Source organism: Gekko japonicus, unplaced genomic scaffold (assembly GCF_001447785.1).
Source record: "Gekko japonicus isolate JY-2015 unplaced genomic scaffold, Gekko_japonicus_V1.1 scaffold951, whole genome shotgun sequence".
NCBI classification, from domain to species: domain Eukaryota; kingdom Metazoa; phylum Chordata; class Lepidosauria; order Squamata; family Gekkonidae; genus Gekko; species Gekko japonicus.
In genome coordinates this window covers 575,135-593,259 of record NW_015173150.1, presented here as the reverse complement: position 1 = coordinate 593,259, position 18,125 = coordinate 575,135, and the positions used below count along the sequence as shown (strand labels likewise).

At 46.4% G+C, this 18,125-nt stretch overlaps 1 protein-coding gene across 1 annotated transcript in view; it reads right to left on the bottom strand.

Moving 5' to 3' along the window:
• Nucleotides 1-2,720: 2,720 nt before the first annotated feature.
• The window catches only part of CDH5 (cadherin 5), a 29,199-nt gene continuing 13,794 nt past the window's right edge, over nt 2,721-18,125 (bottom strand). The window contains exons 7-14 of the mRNA XM_015422368.1: nt 16,338-16,505; nt 15,262-15,449; nt 13,533-13,786; nt 11,766-11,896; nt 11,541-11,665; nt 8,047-8,155; nt 6,251-6,496; nt 2,721-4,604 (exon numbers count right to left, since the gene is read on the bottom strand). Coding sequence (XP_015277854.1) covers nt 4,096-4,604; nt 6,251-6,496; nt 8,047-8,155; nt 11,541-11,665; nt 11,766-11,896; nt 13,533-13,786; nt 15,262-15,449; nt 16,338-16,505 — 1,730 coding nt within the window. The 3' untranslated portion in view covers nt 2,721-4,095. The remainder of the gene's footprint in view (nt 4,605-6,250; nt 6,497-8,046; nt 8,156-11,540; nt 11,666-11,765; nt 11,897-13,532; nt 13,787-15,261; nt 15,450-16,337; nt 16,506-18,125) is intronic.

Genomic DNA, 18,125 nt, shown 5'->3' with positions numbered 1-18,125 from the left:
TTTGCAGTGGGATCCTAAACAAAGTGAAGATTGCAGATTTCCTGCTGTGTAGACACTGAGCGTGCGGAAGGTTGGCAGTCAGTCACCCAGGTGCAGAGCAGCTGCTGCAGGGAATGGATGACAAAGGCTCTTTTCCCAATGACGTCTTGCCAGATCAAGGCTCTTGTCTAAGGAAAGCTGTTCCCATGCATTGTGTTTGATGGTTAAGGCACAGAATTGGGAGAGTCAGTGGGCACCAAGGAAACGCATCAAGATCAGCTTCATCTGCCGCATCTGCTGAGGAACGAAACCCCAAGTAGAAAATGCACAGTATGATAAAAGGGGTCCCAGCTGGGGAGTGTTGTGTGTGTGGCTAGTGGAGACATTTGAATATTCATCTACACCACAATGTTGATCTTAGGCTTGCCAAGTCCCCCCGGGGGGTGGGGAAACCCCCGCCCCAGAGGCCCATTCCCCGCCGCTGGCGGATCGGGCCCCGGGGGGAACCCCACCCCGACGTGCACAGCACCCAGAAGTGATGTGACGATGCCAGGCACGCTGGGGGCGGGGCCACGGACGGTCATCCGAGGGAAGACTCTATGGTTTTCCCTCGGATGGTTGTGGCCCCGCCCCCAGCGTGCCTGGCGTCGTCACATCACTTCTGGGTGACGTGTGTGCGGCGCACGCGCACACTCCCGGAGCAAGCCGGGAGTCCCCCGCTCTGGATACAGGTAACACTTGGCAACCCTAGTTGATCTAGGCCCATGGAATGCACTAGGAATGTAGGCAGATCATGAGAGGGAGGGCAGGAAGGGATGAGACAGTGCTCAGCTCTTGAGGCCCTTTCTTAGATGTCCAGGGTCTTTCTGATCAGCACTTTGGGGTCAGGAAGGAAGCTGCCACCAGGCCATAGTTGGTAGGTTTGCCAACCTCCAGGTGGCAACTGGAGATTCCTCGCTATTACAATTCAAGATCAGTTCTCCTGGAGAAAATGGCTGCTTTGGAGGGTGGACTCTATGGCATTATACCCTGCTAAGATCCCTCCCCTCCCCAAACCGCACCTTCCCCAGGCTCTAACCCCCAATTTTCCAGGTATTTCGCATCGCAACCCAGAGCTGACAACGCTACAAGATTGGCCCAGAAACCCTGGAGGTTTTTTGCCTTCCTCTGGACAGACAGCAAGAATCACTGGGGGAGTGGGGGAGGGGAGGTAGGTAAGACAATCATTTACTTAGGTAATAACTTCTCAGGAAAAGATTAGCAGTATATTTAGTAATCAGAAGTTAGTGAGGTAGGATCGCAACAAGGAAAGCCCTTAAAAGATGGTTATTATGGTCTACAGGCTATAGGACGGGTGCATTTATGAAATGCAAACCACAAGGGTTCCACTTTGTTTCTGAGATGACCTTTCAGTGTTAACTGCAATTACACAAAATACAAAGATACCAAATGTTAAATAACTAAATGTTATATCCACTAAGCTATTTCATCCATTCACACTACAGTTTCTACAAAGCAGAGTATATGTTTTGGGGGTGCACAGAGCCAACACACAAAGATCATTCGCTTTGGTCCACATATGGCCGCCACAATGGCTGACTGTATGACTAATACGGAATTTCCATCAAAATGTATTTTTACACGATAGCAAGTTGTAACGGCGGCCTTCATTGGCTTCCAAAGCAACGTATCTTGAACCGTGCTAACTAGCTCCGATGATACCCACACGCTTCTAAAGCTCAGTACGACGGATGCTGCAAAGTTGCTACCTAAACCAATGTCAGCTTTACGCTGACTCAGCATATCTGTACTACTCAGTTTATTTTTTTATTTTATACCCGTTTAACTGTCATGGCTCTCTCTCAAAGAATTCCAGCTTGGTGAGAAGGCAGAGAATTTTCTCTCAGGGATCCTTCGTGCCCCCTCCCTCATAGAGGGAATGTCACATATTAGTTTAGGTCTGGTGTGTAGGAGGGACTTGGGGTCAACACATCTTGTCATAAAATCTTAGGGTTGCCAGCCTCCAGGTGGGGCCTGGGGATCTCCCACTTTTACAACTGATCTCCAGCTGACAAAGGCCAGCTCCCCTGGAGAAAATGGCTGCTTTGAAGGGTGGGCTGTATGGCATTGTACTGTGCTGAGGCCTCTCCCCTCCCCAAACCCTGTCATCTCCTGGCTCCACCCCCAAAGTCTCCAGGTATTTTCCAACCCAGACCTGGCAACCCTATAAAATCTTGAACGTTGGGGTTGGCCTAACAGTGGTTGGGATGGACCCAAGGTATTCTCCCAATCGTGGAAGAGCTTGTTCCATGAAAAGGATGTCTATGGACCCAATTCTGTGGTTTGGATTCACCTGGGCGAAATGAAGCAAAAAGGTCACAATAATCCCCCAAAGGGCCTACCCTTGTCAAACCAGAGCTATTTACACTTGGAACTGCCAGATTCTTCATAAGGAAAGAAGGAATTTTCGCAGTACCAGGAAAAAAAACAGGAAAGAATTGGCAGTGCAGTTCTAGGCCAAGTTATTACAATTCCAAGCCCATTCATATCCAGGACCTTAGATTGGAATAACTTGGCCTAGGATTCCAGAGTAACTCCGGTTTCACAGTTAATGATGCTCTTAACTTAGAAAGACCCCTGAAATGAAATTTCTTCATTACAATTCCAAGCCCATTCATATCCAGGATCTTAGACTGGAAAACCTTGGCCTAGGGTTCCAGAGTAACTCTGGTTTCACAGTTAATGATGCTCTTAACTTTAGAAAGACCCCTGAAGCAAAATTTCTTCGACTGTGTTTGACAGTCTAGTTTTTGAACAAACAAAAGTTCAGCCTCTATATTAATGTGATAGGATGTCAGACCTACATCCAGAGGTCAGGAAAATCTCCCTTTTTTCCCTGAAGAGGACCTTCCTAGCCCAATGGGTGGCTTTTGACTTAAAGATCAGGAATTCTTATAATGATGGCAAAAAGGCCATGAATATTTGTTAAGGCGCGAGTCTAATTAATTTTTGAGCCTCTCCATCACATGATTTATGTCACGTGTGAATCTGGAAGTCAGCCCCAGTTGTGCATTATAACCATCTTAGGTTTGGCGATTCATCTTACATGCTACTTTAAGCCAAAGCTGAGATGCTTCAGATGTGAAAATGCTTGCCAAATGGCAATATTTTTAATTGGCATGGGGTCCAAAAGGGGAGTCTGAGAGCTCCTTGTGATGCTGAACAGCTTTGGACGCTGTGACGGCTGCTTCATCCACAGAGTTCATTGCTTAGGTGTCAAAATCCCTGTCTCCCAAGAACCATCTATACCATACTTTTTTCATGGTTTGTGTCTGAGTTCCACAGTCTGATTTTCAGTCTGATGGCAGTGACAAGTTCCTTCTTGGGAACTCAATTCCTAAATGCACAGGTATCCCAGTCTAGATTGTGACCCTGGCACTAAACTGAAACAGCTCTAGGGGGTGCTAGTTCCTTTATTACGAGCTGCATATGTATTGATGGGATACAGAAAGGTTTTCCTGATGGGACTAAGATTGCTTCAGGTTGGGAAAAGGACACAGGGGAGGAAGGCTGAAGTTCTTTCCCTTGCACGCCATGGTTCCAATCCACACTGGGTCCCTGTACGCATGGGGACTGAGTTCCCGATGGGGAAATCATGGTTGACATCTGACTTAACGTGGACTTGGGGAAGACACATAGAAAATGTCACATGTTGTGAGGCACCCAGTTGCATTTTCCTGTCGTGAAAATGGAAACAATGCAAATCCACGTAACTCAATTAGTGTGATGATGAATCTGAGGATGGGTTATGACTGATAATAAAAACCTCCTGGAATAGTGACACATCAGGGAACACCAGGGGAAGCCTAACCTCTTACAGTACAGGGCAAGAAGAAAGATACTTCCTGTTGTTTTTTTTAAATGAAATGTTTTCAGATAAAGAGAAATATTTTCTCCCTGCATTCCATGGGACCACATTTTGGTTTCTTCGATCCTGATCTCATAAACGTGCTCTGAAAATGCATGAGGACATGGTAGTTGCTGCCTTATGAATTTGCAGCCTCTCACTTCTGGTGTTCATGGTTTAAGTTTAAGAAAATTTGCCATCAGTCTGACTCAATATGCAAAAACTTCATCGGCTTCCAATCCATAAAGCTCTGCCAGCATTTTAAATCTTGGACCCCAGTCGTTGAGGAAGTCGTAATCAATGTCCGAGTCAGAGGAGCCCGATCCCAAAGAGCTTAGAGATTCTGCAATGGACTCTGCCCCTTCGTAGCCAAAGATGTGGAGAGTGTCATATGGAAGCAAATCTCCGTCATTGTCAGCTTCATCCTTTTTCATTTCAATCATAATGGCCATTTCTCCAGTACCAGAAAGTCCATGTCTGGGTGGCTTTTGGACCTGAGAGTACATGCAGGGCATGGTCTCCCGGGTCATCCGCGGTGACGTCATACCACTTTGGCGGACCGAATTGAGGATTGACACGTCATAACTAGTGGTGTCCATTTCACCACCGCCTTCTTCGTCATAGGCCACCAGTTGTTCGTGGATCTCTGCCACGTTCTTCCGGAGAACGTTCAGATCCTTCTTGTGCCTCCTTCTCAGGGCTATTAGCAGCATTATGACTGCAGACAAAAGAATTGCAAGGAAACAAATATAAAAACAGAGAAGCCAAACAGACCGAGAGAATATGACCCAATTTAGTTATGCAGGATATAAAAGGCAAAGTTGTGAATGCTTTGCTTTACTAGAAATTCTAATTCTAAAAATCCTAATTGCTTTCCTTATTTTAAATAAATATCCCACCAAGAGATAAAGTTTGATGAACACATTTGCAGAAACGATCCACTTTAGACTGTACTGATGAACGCATCCCCACCAACTGTTAACCGAAGCAAGTCATACACTGGAAAAAGCTTCATGTAAAGTCTGGTGGCTTTACCAAAAGAAGAAATGTTGACTGCTTATATTTAAAACATTCATTTTCTTACCAAGGACAATGCGAAGGAAGAATTTTATGTTTACATGTCACAAATGTGTAATTTTTGTAGTAATGGAAAACAATCAATATTAAACGTAAATGATCTTAAAAACAAGCCACGGGCACAAAATCAGCATAAAGGCAATTATCGAATATCCTAAAAATATCCATTAAAACAGATTAGATGAAGACCATAAAATAACTACAAAAGATGGAACCCCTTTAATTAAAAGACTGACTAAGAGAAATATTTTGGGAAGTAGGTTCAGGACGGACGAAAGGAAATACTACTTTACACAGAGAGTGATTAAAATGTGGAATAAACAGCTTTAAAAGGGAGGATAAGTCTATCAATGGCTACTAACCATGGTGACTGAGGGGGAACCTCCATGTTCAGAGGCCCTAAGCCTCTGAATCCCAGAGCCAGGAGGCAACATTAGGGGAAGGTCTCAGCCTCTATGCTCTGTTGTTGGCCCTCCAGAGGAACTGGTTGGCCACTGCGTGTGACAGGATGCTGTACTAGATGGACCATTGGTCTGATCCAGCACGGCTCTTCTTATGTTCCTATGGCCTGGTACCTAAAAGTAGGTAAGCCAAGGCTCAAGGGGGAATGGGCATCCAAAGGCAAGGTGCCACCACTGAAAGTGTCCTGTCTCTAGTTGCTACCCCCCCATCTCTGTAGGGGGGGGCATAGAGGGCAGGACTTGGGAGGCAGATGTTAACTATTAAATTCATGCTGCCCTAAAAAGGGAAAAGAGTCCATCATTACAACTGATCTTCCAGACTAAGGAGATTAGTTCCCCTGGAGAAAATGGCTGCTTTGGAGCGTGTGTGTGTATATAAAAAAACTCCTGTCTTTGTTACATGCCCCAAATGAACCCCTGTTCCTCCCTATTGTCCCAGAGCTGCATTTGAAAAGTAAAAAGGTTTTCCTTGATTGAAAGCCAGTTGAATCTGACTCTAGGGGGCGGTGCTCATCTCAGTTTCCAAGCCAAAGAGCCAGCGCTGTCCGAAGACTTCTCTGTGGTCATGTGGCTGGCATGGCTAAACGCCGAGGCGCACGGAACGCTGTTACCTTCCCACCGAAGTGGTACCTATTTATCGACTTGCAGTTTCTTGCTTTCGAACTGCTAGGTTGGCAGGAGCTGGGGCCAGAGACGGGAGCTCACTCTGTCACATGGCACTAGGGTCTCGAACTGCTGAGCTACCGACCTTCCAATCTGCAGCTCAGCGTCTTAACTACTGAGCCACCATGGCTGAAATGGAAAGTATAGAAACGTAAATAGTTACCAAATATTGTGAGGATGCAGACAAAGATGGCCACCAGAGCTTGGATGCTGACTCCCACTTGTTTAGCCGCTTCTTCACAAAATGTAAACTTGCCAGCCTCGTCACACTTACAGACCAGGATGGTAAGGGTGTTTGTGCTGCTTTGCTCGGGCGCACCATTGTCAGAGATGACGATAGGCAAGTAATGGATTTTGACTAGCTCCCGATTAAACTCTCCGTATTTGACGGTGATGTTCGCTGTGTTATCTGAAGAAAGCAATGACATCTTATTAAACTTAACGATTGCCTGGTGGGATTACCTCCCCATTGGCGCAAGTTCACTTTCAGAGGATGAACAAGCTTTTCAGGAGGTGAGGACAACCTTTTCTCTACGGCTTTCATTACTTTGGAATGTATTTATTTCCTTACGGTGAGCCTCTATGGTATCTCTGGCAGGAGCTGGCGCACCCTCCAGGGCCTCCCTCTTTTGGACCCTTCTATGTTAAACCATAGAGTTTCTGCTGATTCCTAGAGCTAACCTTTGTAACTTCTAGGTTTCTCCCAGAAGTGATGTTGTGACACAGTCAACATTGCTCACCCACCATTTTCACACCCCAACCCTCCTGCCAGTTGCCAGAACTGGCAGCCCTCAATTGGAGTGACCCAGGTTTGAATCTTCCCAATGCCATGGAAGCTTGCTGGGTGACCTTGCGCCAGTCACACACTCTCAGCTTAACCTCTCTCAAGGGTTGCTGTGAAGATAAAACGGGAGAGAGAACAGTGATAGCTGCTTTGGGTTCCCATTAGGGAGAACCATGGGGTACAAATGAAGTAAATAAAATAAATAAATGGTGACTGCTGCAAATGCAAACATGGCTAGTAGCGGTGTTCCCTATAAGCTGAGTTAGTGTGAGCTAGCTCACAGTTTTTAAGCCTCCGGCTCAGGAAGGATGGCTCCAGAGCAAATTAATTTATGCAGCAGTTGAATCACTTGCTCACAATTTTAATGTCAGTAGCTCACAAAGTAGAATTTTTGCTCATAAGACTCCACAGCTTAGAGGGAGCACTGGAAGCCTGTATAAATAACAAAGTTTTTAATAGAGACACCTAAAAAAATTAAAAATGCAGTCACCTACTGTGTCAGGGAGGGGATTCTGTAATCTGAGTGCCACCACTGTCAAGGCCTTGTCCCTGGTGGTTGCTCATGATACCAGCATATTGAACTTTTGGTACCTCTGCAGAACACCCTGATGTAAATGCAGTCACCTACTGTGTCAGGGAGGGGATTCTGTAATCTGAGTGCCACCACTGTCAAGGCCTTGTCCCTGGTGGTTGCTCATGATACCAGCATATTGAACTTTTGGTACCTCTGCAGAACATCCTGATGTATGTCATATGGGAGTAAAAGACTCACCATGCACAAGATGTAGATGGTCATTCAGATATTCTGTTTGTAGACTATTTAGGGGCCTTAAATGTCAAAAACTCCACTTTGGATCAATGCTCCCTTTAAGCTGTGGAGTCTTGTGAGCAAAATTTCTTCTTTGTGAGCTACTGGCATTAAAGTTGTGAGCGGGCAATTTGGCTACTGCATAAATTAGTTTGCTCTGGAGCCATCCTTCCTGAGCTAAGACAAAAATGTGTGAGCCGGAGGCTAAAAAACTGTGAGCCAGCTCACACTAACTCAGTTTAGAGGGAACACTCAAACATCAAACTAATATCCAGACCTGCAATTTGCTTTTCAAATTGGTTACTGTTGCAATGCTGTTAGCTAACCTTTCCCCAATGCCATCTTTTTGGCATCTACAGGAACATACCGTGATTGTCAATCAGAGTGAAGTTGCTCTCTTCGGAGGTTAAGGAATACGTGAATCTCATGCCAGGCAACATTTCATCCTTATCCACAGCAGAAATTCTGATGATCACCTAGAGAAATTAAAGATATCAGCATCCTCAGTGTGGAGGCAATAAATGCATAGGCCATTATCTCCAGAGTGGGCTTGTTTCTTCATCAGCAGGACTATGTGCTAAGAGGCATACACTTTTGAAAATCCAAGATCCCATTCAAAAGAAAATTACACGTTGGCATGAGGCTGGGGGAGTTACTGTTCAAAGGAATAAACCAGAGGAAACAACCCGCCCAGGGATGCCCAAACCTTGCAAAGCATCTCCAAGAAGTCCTTTAGTCCCATCAAAACCTTTCCCTGCTGTTCACTTACTGGTTATTCTAGAACCCGTTCTACCCCTCCGTTAAACTTTTAACTTCAAGATTTCATTTACTTTTAAAAACAGCCTTATTTGTGTCGGCAGAGTTGAGGAAATGATCCAATCCACTCTTTGGCGTTTGCTTTCATAGGATCTACTGCAACAGGATTTTGCACAAAGACAATAACTGACTGCAGGCCATTAGTAGAATAGTGAGGCCTTCCGAGCACAAGCACAAAAACACATACAACAACACCCAGCAGAGAGAGAAACAACAAGACATAGGCTGAACTACAAGAAAAACAAATAAACCTTAAACACTAGAGAATGGTCCACAGCTCCCCTTAGGGTACAAGTGGACTAAACTACTCTTTCAGCAGTATTTACAGTGATTATAGACTCATAGCAGGCTGTCACTTTAGGGCTGCCAAGTCCCCTCAGAGGCCAGTTTCCCGACGCTGGGGAATCGGGCCCCGGGGGGAACCCCGCCCAGCGTGCATGTCACAGGGAAGTGACGTTATGACGCCGGGCACGCTGGGGGCGGGGCCATGGCCATACAAGGGAAAACTCTATGGTTTTCCCTTGTATGGTCATGGCCCCGCCCCCAGCGTGCCCGACGTCATGACGTCACTTCCCTGTGATGTGCATGCGGTGCGCACGCGCGCTTTGCGTGTGCACGTGCCAGAAGCCACCCTGGAGTCCCCTACCGGCAAGGTAAGTCGGACTTGGCAACCCTATGTCACTTTTCCAACAATTTAGTTCTTTGCTGAGCTACATTTGGCACTGAAGCCATAGGTTGCAGGTCTCTGTTTTAAGGATTTTCCAGAAGAAGAAGTCCTCTCCATTCCCTTCCCTCTCTAGGCCAAAATACATGTTTGGGTTTTTAATGAATTGGTTCCGGATTCCTGGGGTTTCCCAGACTTAACTCTGGGGAATCCAGACCTAACTTGAGGTTCTCTGCAGCCACACAGCAGCTGTGGGAAATGGCTATTAAAATATAAAGAAAAGGGGCTCAGAACATCACTGCAGGGGGAGGAAGGTCTCGTGTTCCCCCCCCCCCAGCTTTTTCCCCACAGAGAAATAGCACAGGGGAAGTTATTTCCGTTTTTCCTGCTTCACGTGCATAGAGTAAGGCTGGAGCCCTTTCTCCCCCTGCAGTGGCATCCTGACCCAGTCTAGGTCAGGATTCTTCTTTATTTTTTAAAAAACAGCCCCTGCAGCTGCTGTGTAGCTGCAGGTAACCCAAACACAACTCATTAAAAACTCAAACATGTAATTTGGTCACCTGGCTTGCTAGAAGAAAACATCATCAATGGAACCTTCAAGGCAATCCAGGGCCTGCCAACAGAATATACAAGGCGTGGGGAAGGTTCCATCCCCATAATTCACATACCTCTTTTACTATTAAGATAAGACTTCCCCCTTATTTTGTATGTAAACAGGGCAGGCACATCTGAGACATTCAGGGGTGTTTTGGGTGAGGCTATCTTATATTTGCCCAATTACATGACACTCACATGACTCTACCAAGCCCATTAATTCATCTCCTCTGAATATGTGATGTAAGCTTGTCAGAGCTTAGAATTAACTTTCTCATAGGAATGTTGCAAATCAATGATCTGCTCTTTCTTTGCATTGTAAAATTTGATTCTGGGCAAACATTAAGGTTGCCAGGTAGGGCTGCCAAGCCGCGGCGGGGGATCCGTATGTCTTCACAGGATCCCTGCCGCGGGGGACAGCGATAGATGTTGCACCGCCGTTGCCAGGATGTGATGCTACACGTCGCTCTGGCAATGGGGCTGTTTGGAGTCCCGTTGCCAAAGTGACGTGTAGCGTCACATCCTGGCGACGGCGGTGCAATGCGTATCGTTGTCCCCCATGGCAGGGATCCTGTGAAGACATACGGATCCCCCGCCGCGGCTTGGCAGCCCTATTGCCAAACAAGTGGAAGGGGGTTGTGGGTGGGGCAGAGTACTGGAAGAATAATTAAAAAGAAAACCAAAGCCTTCGCTATTTACAGGAAGTTCTGACCATAGAGTTTATGGCAATTCCTAGAGCTACCTGGAAGTGATGAGGATAGCTCTAGCAACCGCCAGAAACTGTATGGTAAGACTTGTACAGAGTTCCTGGAATCATTTCCAGCTATCTCTAGGAATTGCCAGGAACTCTGTGGTCAGAACATCCTGTAAGTACCTGAGGCTGTATTTCTCCCCAGGACACTTCCATCTACCCCACCCCCAGTTTCCACCTGCCGATCAGCTGAGCATTGGCAGGCAAGGACTGCAATTGCCTGGAGGTCTCCCATCATAAAGTGGGCAAATGGGAATCCTAGCATATAATCGTCTTTTCAGACATTAGCTTTTCAAAGATGTAGTGGTAAGAACTTTGCTAACAGACCAAATTTGTGTTTTGCAGAAACTGTCAGGCCTGCTTTTTCCAGTCATATAGAAGAAGAAGGAGTCTCAGAGTGGTTTACAATCTCCTTTCCCTTCCCCTCCCCACAACAGACACCTGTGAGGTAGGTGGAGCTGAGAGAGCTCTGAGAGAACTGGCCTTGAGAGAACAGCTCTGAGAGACCTGTGACTGACCCCAGGTCACACCAGCAGCTGCAAGTGGAGGAATGGGGAATCAAACCCAGTTCTCCCAGATTAGAGTCCACGCTCTTAACCACTACACCAAACTGGCTCTCCATTAACCATATACCATTAACAATCAGAGTCTTTTCCCGCCAAATACATATTTAATTTATCCATTTCTATTACATCAAAAAGCTTGCTTATCAACTCTTCTTTACTCGGTGTACTGTCTGACTTCCAATTCTTTGCGATACATATTCTCGACATTGAAGATAAATTTAACCAGAAATGGCATAAGGCCATAAAATGGTACGAAGTAAACTGTGATGTTGATCCCCTAATTGTTAAAAAAGGGGAGATAAATGTATGTAAATATGGAAAAACTGTAAATAAAACCTTAAAAAAACCCAAAACAATCAGAGTCTTTGATGGCAAGAGATCTGTAGAAATGTGGGTGCCTGGACAAGATGGAGCTGTTGTTTATTTGGCTGGAACTAAACACAAGTAGGCGCTCATCTCTGGGATACTACCTTTCCTGGTGGGGCATTCTCACAGACTCCTGGCTGATATGGTTCTGCGAATTCTGGCGCATTGTCGTTTCTGTCGAGAACTTTGATGTAAACTTGGACGTGAGTTTCTAACTGAGTTAGTATTCCTGCAGTGAAGAGAAAGCACAAGAGGTTGTAAGGTTTTTTATGGGCGCCTCCCATGATGCAGCTTTTGTGTTTCTCCAGATGACATAGAGGAATACTTACTTCCATTCTCTATTTCATTGGCTGCCACCGTTATATTATGCCAGGAGTGTTCTTCTCTGTCGAGTGGCCTCTCGGCAAAAATATACCCAGTGTTGGAGATTTTGAAATAGCTGGATCTTAGGACACGATACCTGTGTGGGTTATGAAAGAGGTGTCATCTGAACAGGATTTTGATCAGTTGACCTCGGCCCATTATAGGTTATCAGGTGAGTTCAAGATGTATTGCTGCTCAGAAGTGTTATTTTTTTTAAAAAAAGGCAATGACTTTTCACACCAACCTTCAACAAACTATCAGTTATACTGTGGTGATAACATTATCCTAGAGTAGTGTGGCAGTTAGAGTGCTGGAATAGAACTAAGGAGTGCATGTGAACGTTAAGTGCCACCCAGTCGATACCAACGTATCGCGACTCTATGAATTAATGACCTCCAAAAGGTCTTATTGTTAACGGCCTTGCTTTGGTCTTGCCAACCGAAGTCCGTGGCTTCCTTGATGGAGTCAATCCATCTCGTGTTGGGTCTTCCTCTTTTCCTGCTGTGTTCAGCAAAGGGGACCTAGGTTCAAGTGTCCACTCCACCACGGAAGCCTGCTGGATGATCCTGGGCCGGTCACTCTCTCAGCCTAACCTACCGCATAGGCTTGTTGGGGATTAAGCGGAGGGAGGGAGAACTGTGAATGTTGCTCTGAGGTTTTCGGAAGAAGGGCGGGATAAAAGTGTGATTAATATCACACAGAACTGTCAAGGCGCGTTCTTAGTGAACTAGCAAAAAATTGATTGGGAATTACTGTTCTTCACATACACATTCTCTCTACTTAATTTTTTTTTTTTTAAAAGGCCATTAGGGAATTAGATTTAACATAAGATCTACGTTACGAATAGGGTTGCCAGCACTGTATTGGCAAATGCTGTGACGTTTTCAGGGTGGTGCCTCGGGAGGGTGGTTTGGGGGGGGATGTGACATCACTTCCAGGTGACGGTCTATGAAACTCTGCAAATCTGTATGGCAAAGACCACAGAGAAACCCTTAGAGTGTCACTGTGGAGGCCATTTTCTGGCTTTCCCCCCCTCACATTCCTCGGTTTCTCAAGGGTAGGCTGAGAATGGGTTATTTTTTGAAGACGTTTGCTGGCTATGCATTCCCTCCTTTCCTCACCTCTAGGGTAAAGATTCCGCCGGCTTAGTGACATCCAGGCCCAGGGCCTGATCACCCCTGTGAAACCCCCTCCTCATGTAGCCGGGGCTGATGCATGCCTGGCAATTAGAGTTGACAACCTCCAAGTGGGGCCTGGAGATCTCTTGCTTGTACATCTGATTTCCCGACAACAGAGATCAGTCTCCCTGGTAAGCTTGCCAAGTCCCCCCGGGGGGCGGGGAAACCCCTGCCCCAGAGGCCCATTCCCCACCGCCAGTGGATTGGACCCCGGGGGGAACCCCACCCCGACGTGCACGTCACCCGGAAGTGACGTGACGCCGCCGGGCACGCTGGGGGCGGGGGCACGGTCATCCGAGGGAAAACTCTATGGTTGGCCGTGGCCCCGCCCCCAGCGTGCCCGGTGTCGTCACGCCACTTCCGGGTGACGTGCATGTCGGTGTGGGGTTCCCCCCCCCACTTCTCCCATATTAGAGTCCGCGCACCAAACCAGTACACCAAACTGTGATTTACTTCCATGTGTCATCTCCTAAAGCCGTTCTGAGTCACTACACTGCACTGAATCCACCAAAAGAAACCGTGAAGAGCCTGTAAATACGAACCATTTTCCATTACCTTATTTCTCGTTTTGCTCGGTCAGGATCGATGGCAGAAACATGCCCAACTTGCACCTTGATATCATTCTCCTCCAGCACTTCAAACGTGTATGAAGGCTTTTCAAAGACGGGGGGTTCATCGACATCCAGAACTCTGATGTTTACGGTTGCTATGCTCTTGGCTCCCTTTGTCTTGGAATTCAAGTAGGGTATATCGCCATCCGTTGCTTCAACGCGGAACTGGTAGCTGGGTGTTTTTTCAAAGTCCAAGGGCTGCATGAAAAGACAAGCACTTTCATTACAAAACGGAGGCATGAGCATTGCAATGCATTCTAGACAATGAATAGATGATAGCAACCAGTTTTCATCAGACTATTTTGGTTCCATCTATATTTATGGATGCAGCAACCTGGATAGCCCAGCCTAGCCTGATCTTGTTAGATCTAAGAAGTAGGATTTGCTAGGGCTCCCAGCCCCCAGGTCCCAGCGGGGATCCCCCCCCCACTTTTAAGGGCCTGAATCTGCTGCTGGCCAGTTGGCCGGTGGGGGAAGCTCCACCCCCAAATGGGGATGTCACGGTTCAACGTCCCTAATGCAGTGATGTTACCCGGAAGTGTTGTCATCATGTTACCAACGTTGGGAGGTGACACTCTAGTTTTTGGACAAATTCTATGGTTTTGAAGGTGTCACCCCCCAACCTCGATGACATGATGATGTCACTTTTGGGTGACATCACGACACGTGGTTTATGCGTGTGGCAGAACATCCAGGAGAGGACCCGGGAGCCTCCTGTTGCCGTCCAGGTAGGACCTGGAAACCCTAGGGTTGGCCCTGGTTAGTGCTTGGATGGGAAGCCACCAAAGAAGTCTAGGGGGGCTACACAGAGGCAGGCAATGGCAAACCACCTCTGAATGTCTCTTGCCTTGAAAACACGATGAGTCCACCATGAATCGGCTGCAACTTGACATTGCATATAATTCTCCCCTTCTGTTTTATCCTCACAATTGCCCCCGCAAAGCAGATTGATCTATTTATTTGGCGCATTTTTAAAATCCCACCAAAGAGCTCAGAGCATTGTACATTTTATTCTCACAGCAACTCTGTGAGGCAGGTTCGGTTGAATAAGTGTGATGGGCCAAAAGTCACCTAGTCAGCTTCATGGCTGAGTGAGGATCTGAACAGTTTGCCGCTGTCCTAGTCTAGCATGATAGTCATGGCACCATATTGGCCTGCCTAGTGTCAGAGGTGGAGGCTGTCTTCAAGCTGCCAGGGCCACAGGCTGGTCCCTCTGCCCATTCCTCTTCATGGACTTTCCCAGCTGCCAATACTCCACTGGGAATGCTGGTAAGTGAACAATTAGCAGAGCAGCTGTTTCTAGTGTCTATTGTTGCTCTACTGCTCTCCCTGCCCAGGAAAAGGAATGGATGGCTACATTGCTGAGAAGAAGGTAAAGCCAAGGTTACATGAAGCTGCCTTATACTGAGTCAGACCACTGGCCTACTCAGGTCCATCTTGTCTACTCTGATCAGCCGTGGCTCTCCAAGATTTATGGTAGAGACATTTCACACCATTTCCTATCAGAACCTTTTAACTGCAGGTGCCAGGGACTGAACCTGGGACCTTCACTGTTCAGAGTTCCGCAACTGAGCCACAGCCCCATTATCGGGTTGTGTAAGCTGCAGAGGCCTAGCAACTGGTTGGTACCCTTGCAGACAGTGAAGCATTGATGATCTCTGGCCATACAGTACCTTCTTAGGTTTAATTATTCCTTCATTTGTATATGGGTTTGGTACGATCAAGAAGGTGTCTTGGAAAGTTCCACCGACAAAACTGTACTTTGTGTTTCTGTTCTGTGGCTCATCAATGTCTTCGACTTTCAGTCTACCCACTTCCCCATTCAAGGTGACATTTTCGAGTACTTCAAAATGGTATATTGCTGCAAAATGGAAGAAGAAAAGATTGGTCAAATTGTAAAATAATATCAAGGGAATTGCTTGTTACAAATTACATTTAGCACATAACCTATTAGACCTAGATGGAAAAATAATGGAGAAAAGAGTGGTAGGGAGAAGTGGGCATTATGGTGAAGAGGTAGGGGTGCTAGTGGTTGCAAATCTGCTTGATTGGGTGAACTGCTGTGATGTCATTGAATGTTCTAAAAACCTCCAACTCACCTAGGGTGAAGGATAGAAAACAATGTGTGATTAGGATTTTTGTTTGTTTGTTTTACACGCAATGTAATTTAGCAGTGGAATTGGCTGCTAGGGAGATGGTGAGCTCCCCCTCACTCGCAGTCTTCAAGCAGTGGCCAGATGAACACTTGTCAGGGATGCTTTAGGCTGATCCTGCATTGAGCAGGTTGTTGGATTAGATGGGCTCTATGGCCCCTTCCTACGATTCTATGCTCAAGGCAAGTGGTGCAGAAAAAGACAGAGTCAATCTTGCAATATGCCTCCTGCTTGTTTTAGGACTTGCACATAGCTTCACCTTACTGCCATTGCTAAACATAAACCAAAAGGAGAGTTCCTAATACAGGTGTGCTGTTTCATTGCCTCATGGCAATGAAATTCATAGACTAACCATGGCTAATGAACCAAATTCAGACACTAGACTGATGGGCCAAACTGACCATAGCCTGCATTCAGACAGTTGATTGAATTAAACAAGGCTTTTGTGTGATGTCTGAACTGAGCCATAAAATACTAATCCTGGACTTTGAATAGTTAAGAGCCGGCCTTAGTCACCTGCTCTTAAACCCACCCCTAGTAGTGGAAGATTTAAAAAAAAATTAATCCCTGGATTTGTTTTATGGAACAAATCTTACTTGGATTAAAGGTTGGGGAGTTGTCGTTGATGTCTATCAGTGTGATGCGTACTGTAGCTGTGCCGGATTCTGCAGCCTGTAGACCTTTGCCGTCGATGGCCTGCACCATGATTTCATAGGTAGCTTTCTGCTCTCGGTCCAGATTAGCTACTGCTGTGCGGATGACTCCTTTAGAAATAAAAACACAGGGAGATGTCAAGATGGCTTTTAAAGGGGGTCATACTGCTTCATGGAAGAGAGGTACATCGATAGCTACTAGCCCTGGTGACTAACGAGAAACTCCATATGAAGAGGCCATAAACCTCTGAATACCAGTTCTAAGAGGCAGTATCAGGAGAAGGCCTTGGCCTCTATGTCCTGCTTGTTGGTCCTTCAGGTCAACTGGTTGTCCATTGTGGGAAACAGGATGCTGCACTAGATGAACATCGGAGGGTGTATCGCCTTACCTTATTTCCCCCCAAATTACTGCTACATGAATCTGTATGGCTTAATTTCTGGTGCTGTCTTTACTTTAGCATCTAAAAATTATATTCAGCTTCTGGGTCTGTCACTGAAATATTAAGTCTCTAATTAGGATTTATTGAAGAGAGTAGCAAACCCTGAAACTGTCTTGGGTTCCTACCACTTCTCCCAGTGCCATATTGGAATCAGGAAATTCTGCATCATTCATCTGTAGCTTTCATTCCCAGGGTAATAGCAGTAAGAAATTTTGCTGAGTCTCCCAGTGGCAGTCCAGCATTCCTTCTCTTAGGAAATGAACAGGCGGCATCAGTGACATCTCATTTCTCATAGAGGGGTATATGCTTGAACGACTGTTTTTAAGATGGGAGGAACCCAGCTTGTTGGCAAAGTACAGGCTTGGGATAGAGGGTGCCTCAGGTTCCCTTTCCAGCTAGGAGAATTCTGTGCAGCAAGGCTACAAAATAATGAATTTGGCCAGAGCCTTTGGACAGCTGCTGCCAGTCAGAGCAGGCAATACAGAGGGTTGTACGGGGACGGTCTAGGTTGATACAAAGCAGACTGCCACTTTTCCGTGTATTGAGACCACAGATCTCCATGCAGAAGGTCCCAAACGCAACCCCTGGCAACCTCTGGTTAAAGGGTCTTGAGAATGTCTATCAAAGTAGACAATGTTTTTCTAGATCAGGAGCCCCCAATTTTATCAAACCTCTGGAGCACCATAAAAAATGGCTACCATTGGGTGGGGTGGCCAACCACAAAATGTTGGGAGAATGCATCCTCCCATGATGTAGTCAGCTTTTTCCAGGTGGGTATACTAGACAGCCACCAAGGTGACTTTTCTGAAGCATTTCCTGCTCCAGTGAGATGCAAGAAATCCAGGGCTGACTCTTTGCTTTGGGGAAGAAGGAAGTGAGCACCAGGAAGCACACTGTTGAGGCCCATGGGGATTACTTGGCTGGATCCTTTGGTGTAAGACAGCTCCGTATATTCTTTGAGAATTGAGCAATGCTTTTAATTCTGGAGGTGTTCCTTTTCAGGAAATGAGAGGATTACTTACGTCTTCAGAGAGCTCTTTGGGAGGATCTCTCACCTACCTACAGAGAGCCAGTTTGGTGTAGTGGTTAAGTGCGCGGACTCTAATCTGGGAGAACCGGGTTTGATTCCCCACTCCTCCACTTGCACCTGGCTGGATGACCTTGGGCAAGCCATAACTCTGGCACAGCTGTTCTTGAAGAAGAGCAGTTCCTGTCAAAAGTTCTCTCAGCCCCACCTACCTCCCAGGGTGTCTGTTGTGGGGAGGGGAAGGGAAAGGAGTTTGTAAGCCGC